The sequence below is a fragment of the Montipora capricornis genome, chromosome 10, assembly GCF_036669925.1.
Source record: "Montipora capricornis isolate CH-2021 chromosome 10, ASM3666992v2, whole genome shotgun sequence".
NCBI lineage: Eukaryota > Metazoa > Cnidaria > Anthozoa > Scleractinia > Acroporidae > Montipora > Montipora capricornis.
In genome coordinates, this window is record NC_090892.1 from 18,833,873 (window position 1) to 18,846,887 (window position 13,015).

The window sequence follows — 13,015 nt, forward strand, 5'->3', positions numbered from 1 at the left end:
TTTTCACTAGACTTCACTAGACTTTCAGCCAGGGAATCCGAACAGATAAAAACATTTAAGGGGATAAAAATATGCCTATATCTACAGTTTAAATACTAAAATACGTTTAACAATGCTACGTTTAAGTGGTTTTGAACTATATTCTCGTTGGGTGCCCCTGTTCTGTCACAGCCAATTTTCTCATCGGCAGAAGATGCACTGGACGAGGCATTTCTCAACGTGCCGAAAGGATATTCTAATGATAACTTCCACAAAAGATTGTCGGCCATCGTTTTCGATGAACAGTACACAGTAAAACATGGACAGAAAAACGATAACGGTAAGTTGAAATCTAACCCTATAACCCTAATGAAAGATAAATTGTATTCCCGTCAATGTTTACCCAAGGCGCGCTGTAATTAGTTGCTAGTTGACATAAAACCCTTGCTCGTCACACATGATTGGAAATGGGGTGTTGAAGGAGGTTTTTCGCTCCTTCTTCTCGCTCCTCTCTCCCGTTGCTTTCTCTTTTGACTTCAGTCAATGTTTTCCCGCGACCATTACATTCAAACGATCAGTCGTCCCCATGAAAAGAAGACTCTAAAATTTACCAAATCGCCTGTTATGTGGGCTAACATCGCAAGAATAAAAATGTGAATAACAATTTCTTAAAATAGAAAAAAATACCAATGTCAAAAAGGGAAAACAGGGCCATCGACGAACTGCAAATGTAGTAAACACACGGACGTGATAACTTTGTGGCAGTCTTTATATTTATTGCACTGGCCCCGATTGTTCGAAGGGTGGACAGCGCTATCCGCTGGATAAATCACTATCCACTGGATAACTCAATCGGTTTTGCTAGTGTTTATCCGCTGGATAGTGATTTATCCGGTGGATAGCGCTATCCACCTTTTGAACAACCGAGGCCTGGTGTGGCAAGGTTGTCGGGAATAGGTGCCGGCGTGTAGGGAAGGTAATTTGTTCCTTAGTGATCGGCCTAACAGGGGTGATAAATTAAAATAATAATATTTTAGTTCCAATTATTCGATCAAGGGCCTAATGGCCTCTCGAAACACTGTGCTGGCCGTCTCTTGATTGAAAACATGAAAACAGGTCGTTTTCACTCATTCCGAGCAAAATATATACATGAATGAATAATATGCAACATGAAGGCTTTGACGTCATTTGAACCCTAAATATGTCTAGAAATGCAAGTAATTGTATGCATGGAGGTTCCAAAGAGCTTCACGAAGTGTTCCCTGGCTCTTCTCTCACACCACAATATCACTCGTGTGTGGGAATGAAGATAATTAACGACACAGAGGATCCCCATTGTCTCTTCTCCTCAAGCATAAACTAAAAAGCTGCGTTTACCCTACCTAAGGGAAAACAGTAATACCGACACTTATCTCATTGTTGGTAATCGGTATTTGGTGATGTACGTAATGCAATATTTCGGGTTGCGTTGAATATCAAAATTGGGGTGCATAAAACTACCTGTAATTCTGGACATTGGTGTGTCTTCCCCATTTTAAGGCACCCACTTCTGATTGGATGACAAAAGGTCTAAGAGAAAAATTGGCCAACACATGGTTCGATTTAGAAAGAGATTCGAAAAGCGATTAAAGGTTTCTTTCATTACCGGCTTCGTCAATTTTAACGGAAATAATAAAAACACACAAAATACTAATACCCTCAAATCAATAGACCTTTAACTCAGCGGAAAGTGGTCCGTGTACCTACCGTCCATTCTATTTCCATCATTAGCAATGATAAATGTTGATTTTCAATTTTTGATATTCAGAAAAACAGAAATCATCCTTTTTGGTCTTTCACATTAACATGATTTAGCGACGAAGATCTATCTTAGTTAAAATTTCCCTTGCTTCAGATTTTATGAAAATAGAAATGTGACAAGATTTTCCAAAATTTCTTAAAGAAGCGAACATGCAAAAACCAACCGCTCCAAAACTGGAACATCAAACTTCAAAATCAAAAATTGTAAAACGGGACAAAATGGGTGGGAGGGGAGGGGGCGGCAACACCAGAAGCACCAACAGACGGCAGTACCAACAGGGGTAATTGTTCCTGTGAAAAAGCCCCTCTATGTGTATTGAGCAACATCTGAAAGTTTCGTCGGCGAAGAACCAAGATGGCGGTAAGCCGGTCGAACGATGCGTGCATAGCGTGGAGAAAATGTGCGTGAAAAACTGCAGCGGCATTTCTGCACAGCCTCCCACATTATTGCCCGTACATTTTGTGTTTGCGTCTTTGGGCACTTCCTGTGTTGCCGTGCCCTCCCCTCACACCTATTTCGTCCGGTTTTTCAATTTTTGATTTTCCTAAATGCAGAAATCAACAATTTGATTGTGAACTTTGAGTTACAGTTTTGTTACTGGTTCTTGCATGTTAGTTTCTTTAAGAAATTTTGGCAAATCTTTTCATATTTCTATTTTCATTACACCTGAAGCAAAGGAAATCTAACCAAAAGTGGGGCTTCGTGGCTTATGTGAAAAGCCAAAACAAAAGAGAATTAAAAATTCACACATGATTAATGTTTTTCTGAGCATCAAAATTTGAAAATCAAGATTTTCAATTTTCTATTTTGATTAAAGTTGAATGGACGGAAGGTAAACGGACCTCATCTACAATGTGGAAATTTCGTCACTCGCAAATTTTTTTTTATTTGCAGAAACGTTAGCCAGTCTCATACCTGCCGAAAGAAAAAAAAATCTAAAGCAAGCCGTTATCAGAAGAGATGTTTATTTTTTCAGCAATCAGTTACAAGACTCGTCGCACGGCAACGTTGTTCAGCAGCTAGTTAGGTGAGCATGGTTGGTACATTTAACATTTGATGGCATAAACCTGATTGGCCCACGGTCCACCTTCGCCATCGTACCCACAGGCTGCAGATCTGCCGTACTTGTGGAAGGTCTGGTCCGCTGTAGCACTGGCTGCGCACCATCCTCCATTTTGAACTGCAAACATCCTGTATCCTTTTCTCATTGCAGCCACGGCGCACTTTGCAATGGCGTTCTTTCGAGCACCATACGATCCATCCAGAATGGAATCTTTTCCTTCCAATGGTTGGATGGCTCGATTGGAGGTGTCTTTGAAGCAGCCGATGGTTTCAAAACCTGATGGAAAGTCAATCTTAATATTTACTATATTGCTGTACGATTTTACAAGACTATGGCACAACATCACAATGGAAATATAAAAGAAAAGGCCGCAGATAAAATTGCCCGTTCGTGAGTGTTATTTGAATTTCTTTATTGATATCCAACCTAGATCTGCTTACAAAAAGTAACCCATCTAAACAATCCACCAAGGAAAACGGAAACCGCAAAAAGGAAAACGTTCTGAAAATTGGACAAGTACCTATTAATTCGGAATTGTGCGATAATATCAATTGAATTTTTTTGGCAATAAATGCAACCAAAAATTGCTAGACCAATTCTTAAGAAAAAAAAGGACTTACAAAAACGTCAGTTAACCTATGAAATACCTTTAATCCAGGTTTGAGTACTGTGTTTTGTAGAGTAAATTGTGATCATTTTTTGTTAAGTTTTGCCCCTCCTTGGCATTAAAAGTACAAAAATTCCTCTCGGTCACCTTTCTTTTGTTTATGCCCCTCTTATTGCAATTGGCGTTGCATTACTTGCCATACAAGAGTACAAGTTGAAGATAACAATTTTACTGCATATGTCCAATCAGAATGGAGTGATCTTCTTGAATGTATTCTTAATAAATGGGAAATAGCAAAGCGATCAAGTGTCTATTTGAATAGAACCGTTTATTAAATATAGAGTATTTCTTGACTGGAGCGGTGGAATTAAATCTTCTAAAATGCCATGCAACATGACCAGATTTCGCAAAAGCAACATGTTTACGCCATAAGTGTATTTGCTTTAAAAAAAAAAGTCAAATAAACTGTACACAACAAGTGAAATAATCGGAGCAGAACGCAAGTTGCCATTCTAGTTCCTATCTACAATTTCATGGCAAATTTGTACACTGTAAAAGCCCGTCAGAACAAATACGACCATGCAAATTCAGTGTTTGATAAAGATGAAGTACACACTAGTCCTTCGTCCTAGTTCATTAGGCCTTTTTTCCACAAGAAAACACCGCATTTTATTTTTTGTGCATTTAATAGACACTTCTTTGACATTTTACCTTTGATGACATAAACCTGATTGGCCAACGGTCCACCTTCGCCATCGGACCCACAGGCTGCAGATGTGCCGTAATTGTCGAAGGTCTGGTCTGCTGTAGCACTGGCTGCGCACCATCCTCCATTTTGAACTGCAAACATCTTGTATCCTTTTCTCATTGCAGCCATGGCGCACTTTGCAATGGCGTTCTTTCGAGCACCATACGATCCATCCAGAATGGAATCTTTTTCTTCCAATGGTTGGATGGCTCGATTGGAGGTGTCTTTGAAGCAGCCGATGGTTTCAAAACCTGATGGAAAGTCAATCTTAATATTTACTATATTGCTATAAGATTTTGCAAGACTATGGCACAAAATCACAATGGAAATATAAAAGAAAAGGCCGCAAATAAAATTGCCCGTTTGAGAGTGTTATTTGAATTTCTTTATTGTTATTCAACCTAGATCCGCTTACAAAAAGTAACCGATCTAAACAATCCACCAAGGAAAAGGGAAACCGCAAAAAGGAAAACGTTCTGAAAATTGGACGAGTACCTATTAATTCGGAATTGTGCGAGAATATCAAGTGAATTTTTTTGGCAATAAATGCAACCAAAAATTGCTAGACCAATTCTTAAGAAAAAAAGGACTTACAAAAACGTCAGTTAACCTATGAAAGACCTTTAATCCAGGTTTGAATACTGTCTTTTGTAGAGTAAATTGTCATAATTTTTTGTTAAGTTTTGCCCTTCCTTGGCATTAAAAGTATAAAAATTCCTCTCGGTCACCTTTCTTTTGTTTATGCCCCTCTTATTGCAATTGGCGTTGCAGTACTTGCCATACAAGAGTACAAGTTGAAGATAACAATTTTACTGCATATGTCCAATCAGAATGGAGTGATCTTCTTGAATGTATTCTTAATAAATGGGAAATAGCAAAGCGATCAAGTGTCTATTTGAATAGAACCGTTTATTAAATATAGAGTATTTCTTGACTGGAGCGGTGGAATTAAATCTTCTAAAATAACATGCAACATGACAAGATTTCGCAAAAGAAACATGTTTACGCCATTAAGTGTATTTTATAAAAACTTGGTCAAATAAACTGTACACAACAATTGAAATAATTGAGCAAAACGCAAGTTGCTATTCTAGTTCTTATCTACAATTTCATGACAAATTTGTACACTGTAAAAGCCCGTCAGAACGAATACGACCATGCAAATTCAGTGTTTGATAAAGATGACGTACACACTAGTCCTTCGTCCTAGTTCATTAGGCCTTTTTTCCACAAGAAAACACCGCATTTTATTTTTTGTGCATTTAATAGACACTTCTTTGACATTTTACCTTTGATGACATAAACCTGATTGGCCCACGGTCCACCTTCGCCATCGGACCCACAAGCTGCAGATGTGCCGTAAGAATCGAAGGTCTGGTACGCTGTAGCACTGGCTGCGCACCATCCTCCATTTTGAACTGCAAACATCTTGTATCCTTTTCTCATTGCAGCCACGGCGCACTTTGCAATGGCGTTCTTTCGAGCACCATACGATCCATCCAGAATGGAATCTTTTCCTTCCAATGGTTGGATGGCTCGATTGGAGGTGTCTTTGAAGCAGCCGATGGTTTCAAAACCTGATGGAAAGTCAATCTTAATATTTACTATATTGCTGTACGATTTTGCAAGACTATGGCACAACATCACAATGGAAATATAAAAGAAAAGGCCGCAAATAAAATTGCCCGTTCGAGAGTGTTATTTGAATTTCTTTATTGTTATTCAACCTAGATCTGCTTACAAAAAAAAAACCGATCTAAACAATCCACCAAGGAAAACGGAAACCGCAAAAAGGAAAACGTTCTGAAAATTGGACGAGTACCTATCAATTCGGAATTGTGCGAGAATATCAAGTAAATTTTTTTGGAAATAAATGTAACCAAAAATTGCTAGTGCAATTCATAAGAAAAAAAGGACTTACAAAAACGTCAGTTAACCTATGAAAGACCTTTAATCCAGGTTTGAGTACTGTGTTTTGTAGAGTAAATTGTCAGCATTTTTTGTTAAGTTTTGCCCTTCCTTGGCATTAAAAGTATAAAAATTCCTCTCGGTCACCTTTCTTTTGTTTATGCCCCTCTTATTGCAATTGGCGTTGCAGTACTTGCCATACAAGAGTACAAGTTGAAGATAACAATTTTACTGCATATGTCCAATCAGAATGGAGTGATCTTCTTGAATGTATTCTTAATAAATGGGAAATAGCAAAGCGATCAAGTGTCTATTTGAATAGAACCGTTTATTAAATATAGAGTATTTCTTGACTGGAGCGGTGGAATTAAATCTTCTAAAATGCCATGCAACATGACCAGATTTCGCAAAAGCAACATGTTTACGCCATAAGTGTATTTTATAAAAACAAGGTCAAATAAACTGTACACAACAATTGAAATAATCGTAGCAAATCGCAAGTTGCCATTCTATTCCTTATCTACAATTTCATGACAAATTTGTACACTGTAAAAGATAAAGTACACACTAGTCCTTCGTCCTTGTTCATTAGGCCTTTTTTCCACAAGAAAACACCGCATTTTATTTTTTGTGCATTTAATAGACACTTCTTTGACATTTTACCTTTGATGACATAAACCTGATTGGCCAACGGTCCACCTTCGCCATCGGACCCGCAGGCTGCAGATGTGCCGTAATTGTCGAAGGTCTGGTCCGCTGTAGCACTGGCTGCGCACCATCCCCCATTTTGAACTGCAAACATCTTGTATCCTTTTCTCATTGCAGCCACGGCGCACTTTGCAATGGCGTTCTTTCGAGCACCATACGATCCATCCAGAATGGAATCTTTTCCTTCCAATGGTTGGATGGCCCGATTGGAGGTGTCTTTGAAGCAGCCGATGGTTTCAAAACCTGATGGAAAGTCAATCTTAATATTTACTATATTGCTGTACGATTTTGCAAGACTATGGCACAACATCACAATGGAAATATAAAAGAAAAGGCCGCAAATAAAATTGCCCGTTCGAGAGTGTTATTTGAATTTCTTTATTGTTATTCAACCTAGATCTGCTTACAAAAAGTAACCGATCTAAACAATCCACCAAGGAAAAGGGAAACCGCAAAAAGGAAAACGTTCTGAAAATTGGACGAGTACCTATTAATTCGGAATTGTGCGAGAATATCAAGTGAATTTTTTTGGCAATAAATGCAACCAAAAATTGCTAGACCAATTCTTAAGAAAAAAAGGACTTACAAAAACGTCAGTTAACCTATGAAATACCTTTAATCCAGGTTTGAGTACTGTGTTTTGTAGAGTAAATTGTGATCATTTTTTGTTACGTTTTGCCCCTCCTTGGTATTAAAAGTACAAAAATTCCTCTCGGTCACCTTTCTTTTGTTTATGCCCCTCTTATTGCAATTGGCGTTGCATTACTTGCCATACAAGAGTACAAGTTGAAGATTACAATTTTACTGCATATGTCCAATCAGAATGGAGTGATCTTCTTGAATATATTCTTAATAAATGTGAAATAGCAAAGCAATCAAGTGTCTATTGGAATAGAGCCGTTTATTAAATATAGAGTATTTCTTGACTGGAGCGGTGGAATTAAATTTTCTAAAATGCCACGCAACATGACCAGATTTCGCAAAAGCAACATGTTTACGCCATTAAGTGTATTTTGTTAAAAAAAAAAAAGTCAAATAAACTGTACACAACAATAGAAATAATCGGAGCAGAATGCAACTTGCCATTCTAGTTCTTATCTACAATTGCATGACAAATTTGTACACTGTAAAAGCCCATCAGAACAAATACGACCTTGCAAATTCAGTGTTTGATAAAGATAAAGTACACACTAGTCCTTCGTCCTTGTTCATTAGGCCTTTTTTCCACAAGAAAACACCGCATTTTATTTTTTGTGCATTTAATAGACACTTCTTTGACATTTTACCTTTGATGACATAAACCTGATTGGCCAACGGTCCACCTTCGCCATCGGACCCGCAGGCTGCAGATGTGCCGTAATTGTCGAAGGTCTGGTCCGCTGTAGCACTGGCTGCGCACCATCCCCCATTTTGAACTGCAAACATCTTGTATCCTTTTCTCATTGCAGCCACGGCGCACTTTGCAATGGCGTTCTTTCGAGCACCATACGATCCATCCAGAATGGAATCTTTTCCTTCCAATGGTTGGATGGCTCGATTGGAGGTGTCTTTGAAGCAGCCGATGGTTTCAAAACCTGATGGAAAGTCAATCTTAATATTTACTATATTGCTGTACGATTTTGCAAGACTATGGCACAACATCACAATGGAAATATAAAAGAAAAGGCCGCAAATAAAATTGCCCGTTCGAGAGTGTTATTTGAATTTCTTTATTGTTATTCAACCTAGATCTGCTTACAAAAAGTAACCGATCTAAACAATCCACCAAGGAAAAGGGAAACCGCAAAAAGGAAAACGTTCTGAAAATTGGACGAGTACCTATTAATTCGGAATTGTGCGAGAATATCAAGTGAATTTTTTTGGCAATAAATGCAACCAAAAATTGCTAGACCAATTCATAAGAAAAAAAAGGCTTACAAAAACGTCAGTTAACCTATGAAAGACTTTTAATCCAGGTTTGAGTACTGTGTTTTGTAGAGTAAATTGTCAGCATTTTTTGTTAAGTTTTGCCCTTGCTTGGTATTAAAAGTACAAAAATTCCTCTCGGTCACCTTTCTTTTGTTTATGCCCCTCTTATTGCAATTGGCGTTGCATTACTTGCCATACAAGAGTACAAGTTAAAGATTACAATTTTACTGCATATGTCCAATCAGAATGGAGTGATCTTCTTGAATGTATTCTTAATAAATGGGAAATAGCAAAGCAATCAAGTGTCTATTGGAATAGAACCGTTTATTAAATATAGAGTATTTCTTGACTGGAGCGGTGGAATTAAATTTTCTAAAATGCCATGCAAGATGAAAAGATTTCGCAAAAGCAACATGTTTACGCCATCAAGTGTATTTTGTTAAAAAAAAAAAAGGTCAAATAAACTGTACACAACAATTGAAATAATCGTAGCAAAACGCAAGTTGCCATTCTATTTCTTATCTACAATTTCATGACAAATTTGTACACTGTAAAAGATGAAGTACACTAGTCCTTCGTCCTTGTTCATTAGGCCTTTTTTCCACAAGAAAACACCGCATTTTATTTTTTGTGCATTTAATAGACACTTCTTTGACATTTTACCTTTGATGACATAAACCTGATTGGCCAACGGTCCACCTTCGCCATCGGACCCGCAGGCTGCAGATGTGCCGTAATTGTCGAAGGTCTGGTCCGCTGTAGCACTGGCTGCGCACCATCCCCCATTTTGAACTGCAAACATCTTGTATCCTTTTCTCATTGCAGCCACGGCGCACTTTGCAATGGCGTTCTTTCGAGCACCATACGATCCATCCAGAATGGAATCTTTTCCTTCCAATGGTTGGATGGCTCGATTGGAGGTGTCTTTGAAGCAGCCGATGGTTTCAAAACCTGATGGAAAGTCAATCTTAATATTTACTATATTGCTGTACGATTTTGCAAGACTATGGCACAACATCACAATGGAAATATAAAAGAAAAGGCCGCAAATAAAATTGCCCGTTCGAGAGTGTTATTTGAATTTCTTTATTGTTATTCAACCTAGATCTGCTTACAAAAAGTAACCGATCTAAACAATCCACCAAGGAAAAGGGAAACCGCAAAAAGGAAAACGTTCTGAAAATTGGACGAGTACCTATTAATTCGGAATTGTGCGAGAATATCAAGTGAATTTTTTTGGCAATAAATGCAACCAAAAATTGCTAGACCAATTCTTAAGAAAAAAAAGGACTTACAAAAACGTCAGTTAACCTATGAAAGACCTTTAATCCAGGTTTGAGTACTGTGTTTTGTAGAGTAAATTGTCAGCATTTTTTGTTAAGGTTTGCTCTTGCTTGGTATTAAAAGTACAAAAATTTTTCTCGGTCACCTTTCTTTTCTTTATGCCCCTCTTATTGCAATTGGCGTTGCATTACTTGCCATACAAGAGTACAAGTTGAAGAGTACAATTTTACTGCATATGTCCAATCAGAATGGAGTGATCTTCTTGAATGTATTCTTAATAAATGGGAAATAGCAAAGCAATCAAGTGTCTATTGGAATAGAACCGTTTATTTAATATAGAGTATTTTTTGACTGGAGCGGTGGAATTAAAGCTTCCAAATTGCCATGCAACTTGACCAGATTTTGCAAAAGCAACATGTTTATGCCATTAACTGTATTTTAAAAAAAAAAAAGGTCAAATAAACTGTACACAACAATTGAAATAATCGTAGCAAAACGCAAGTTGCCATTCTATTTCTTATCTACAATTTCATGACAAATTTGTACACTGTAAAAGCCCATCAGAACAAATACGACCATGCAAATTAAGTGTTTTATAAAGATGAAGTACACACTAGTCCTTCGTCATTGTTCATTAGTCCTTTTTTCCACAAGAAAACAGCTCATTTTATTTTTTGTGCATTTTATATACACATTTTTGACATATTACCTTTTAGGACATAAACCTGATTGTCACACTGTCCACCTTAGCAATCGGACACACAGCCTGCAGATCTGCCGTAATTGTCGAAGGTCTGGTCCGCTGTAGCACTGGCTGCGCACCATCCTCCATTTTGAACTGCAAACATCCTGTATCCTTTTCTCATTGCAGCCACGGCGCACTTTGCAATGGCGTTCTTTCGAGCACCATACGATCCATCCAGAATGGAATCTTTTCCTTCCAATGGTTGGATGGCTCGATTGGAGGTGTCTTTGAAGCAGCCGATCGTTTCAAAACCTGATGGAAAGTCAATCTTAATATTTACTATATTGCTGTACGATTTTGCAAGACTATGGCACAACATCACAATGGAAATATAAAAGAAAAGGCCGCAAATAAAATTGCCCGTTCGAGAGTGTTATTTGAATTTCTTTATTGTTATTCAACCTAGATCTGCTTACAAAAAGTAACCGATCTAAACAATCCACCAAGGAAAAGGGAAACCGCAAAAAGGAAAACGTTCTGAAAATTGGACGAGTACCTATTAATTCGGAATTGTGCGAGAATATCAAGTGAATTTTTTTGGCAATAAATGCAACCAAAAATTGCTAGACCAATTCTTAAGAAAAAAAGGACTTACAAAAACGTCAGTTAACCTATGAAATACCTTTAATCCAGGTTTGAGTACTGTGTTTTGTAGAGTACATTGTCATGATTTTTTGTTAAGGTTTGCCCTTGCTTGGTATTAAAAGTACAAAAATTCCTCTCGGTCACCTTTCTTTTGTTTATGCCCCTCTTATTGCAATTGGCGTTGCATTACTTGCCATACAAGAGTACAAGTTGAAGATTACAATTTTACTGCATATGTCCAATCAGAATGGAGTGATCTTCTTGAATGTATTCTTAATAAATGGGAAATATCAAAGCAATTAAATGTAAATTTGAATAGAACCGTTTATTAAATATAGAATATTTCTTGACTGGAGCGGTGGAATTAAATCTTCTAAAATGCTTTGCAACATGACCAGATTTCGCAAAAGCAACATGTGTACGCCATTAAGTGTATTTTATAAAAGAAAAAGGTCAAATAAACTGTACACAACAATTGAAATAATCGTAGCAAAACGCAAGTTGCCATTCTATTTCTTATCTACAATTTCATGACAAATTTGTACACTGTAAAAGCCCATCAGAACAAATACGACCATGCAAATTCAGTGTTTGATAAAGATGAAGTACACTTTAGTCCTTCGTCCTAGTTTATTAGGGCTTTTTTCCACAAGAAAACACCGCAATTTATCTTTTGTGCATTTAATAGACACTTCTTTGGCATTTTACCTTTGATGACATAAACCTGATTGGCCCCCGGTCCACCTTCGCCATCGGACCCGCAGGCTGCAGATGTGCCGTAATTGTCGAAGGTCTGGTCCGCTGTAGCACTGGCTGCGCACCATCCTCCATTTTGAACTGCAAACATCTTGTATCCTTTTCTCATTGCAGCCACAGCGCACTTTGCAATGGCGTTCTTTCGAGCACCATACGATCCATCCAGAATGGAATCTTTTCCTTCCAATGGTTGGATGGCTCGATTGGAGGTGTCTTTGAAGCAGCCGATGGTTTCAAAACCTGATGGAAAGTCCGATGATCTTAATATTTGCTATATTGCTGTACGATTTTGCAAGACTATGGCACAACATCACAATGGAAATATAAAAGAAAAGGCCGAAAATAAAATTGCCCGTTCGTGAGTGTTATTTTAATTTCTTTATTGTTATTCAACCTCCTTGGCATTAAAAGTACAAAAATTCCTCTCGGTCACCTTTCTTTTGTTTATGCCCCTCTTATTGCAATTGGCGTTGCATTACTTGCCATACAAGAGTACAAGTTGAAGATTACAATTTTACTGCATATGTCCAATCAGAATGGAGTGATCTTCTTGAATGTATTCTTAATAAATGGGAAATATCAAAGCAATTAAATGTAAATTTGAATAGAACCGTTTATTAAATATAGAATATTTCTTGACTGGAGCGGTGGAATTAAATCTTCTAAAATGTCATGCAACATGACCAGATTTCGCAAAAGCGACAATAAAGTGTAGTTTAACGATGAAATAATATATGAAATGGATCATATATGAACTGCGGATATGAATTCAAATGAAGCTATGATCGTCACAGTTATGAAAGCAATTTTTGCAATTGCGTAAAGAAGTCTGAAAAATTCAAGACTTCAACAGAGTTTGAACCCGTGACCTCGCTATACTGGTGCGATGCTCAAACCAACTGAGCTATGAAGCCACTTACCTT

The 13,015-nt window shown here is 37.6% G+C and overlaps 1 protein-coding gene across 1 annotated transcript in view; it reads right to left on the bottom strand.

Moving 5' to 3' along the window:
• Window positions 1-1,128: 1,128 nt before the first annotated feature.
• LOC138018356 (uncharacterized) overlaps window positions 1,129-13,015 on the bottom strand; it is a 39,417-nt gene continuing 27,530 nt past the window's right edge. Inside the window, exons 4-10 of the mRNA XM_068864963.1 lie at window positions 12,045-12,332; window positions 9,386-9,673; window positions 8,101-8,388; window positions 6,770-7,057; window positions 5,488-5,775; window positions 4,162-4,449; window positions 1,129-3,119 (exon numbers count right to left, since the gene is read on the bottom strand). Of these exons, the coding sequence (XP_068721064.1) occupies window positions 2,827-3,119; window positions 4,162-4,449; window positions 5,488-5,775; window positions 6,770-7,057; window positions 8,101-8,388; window positions 9,386-9,673; window positions 12,045-12,332 (2,021 nt within the window). The 3' untranslated portion in view covers window positions 1,129-2,826. The remainder of the gene's footprint in view (window positions 3,120-4,161; window positions 4,450-5,487; window positions 5,776-6,769; window positions 7,058-8,100; window positions 8,389-9,385; window positions 9,674-12,044; window positions 12,333-13,015) is intronic.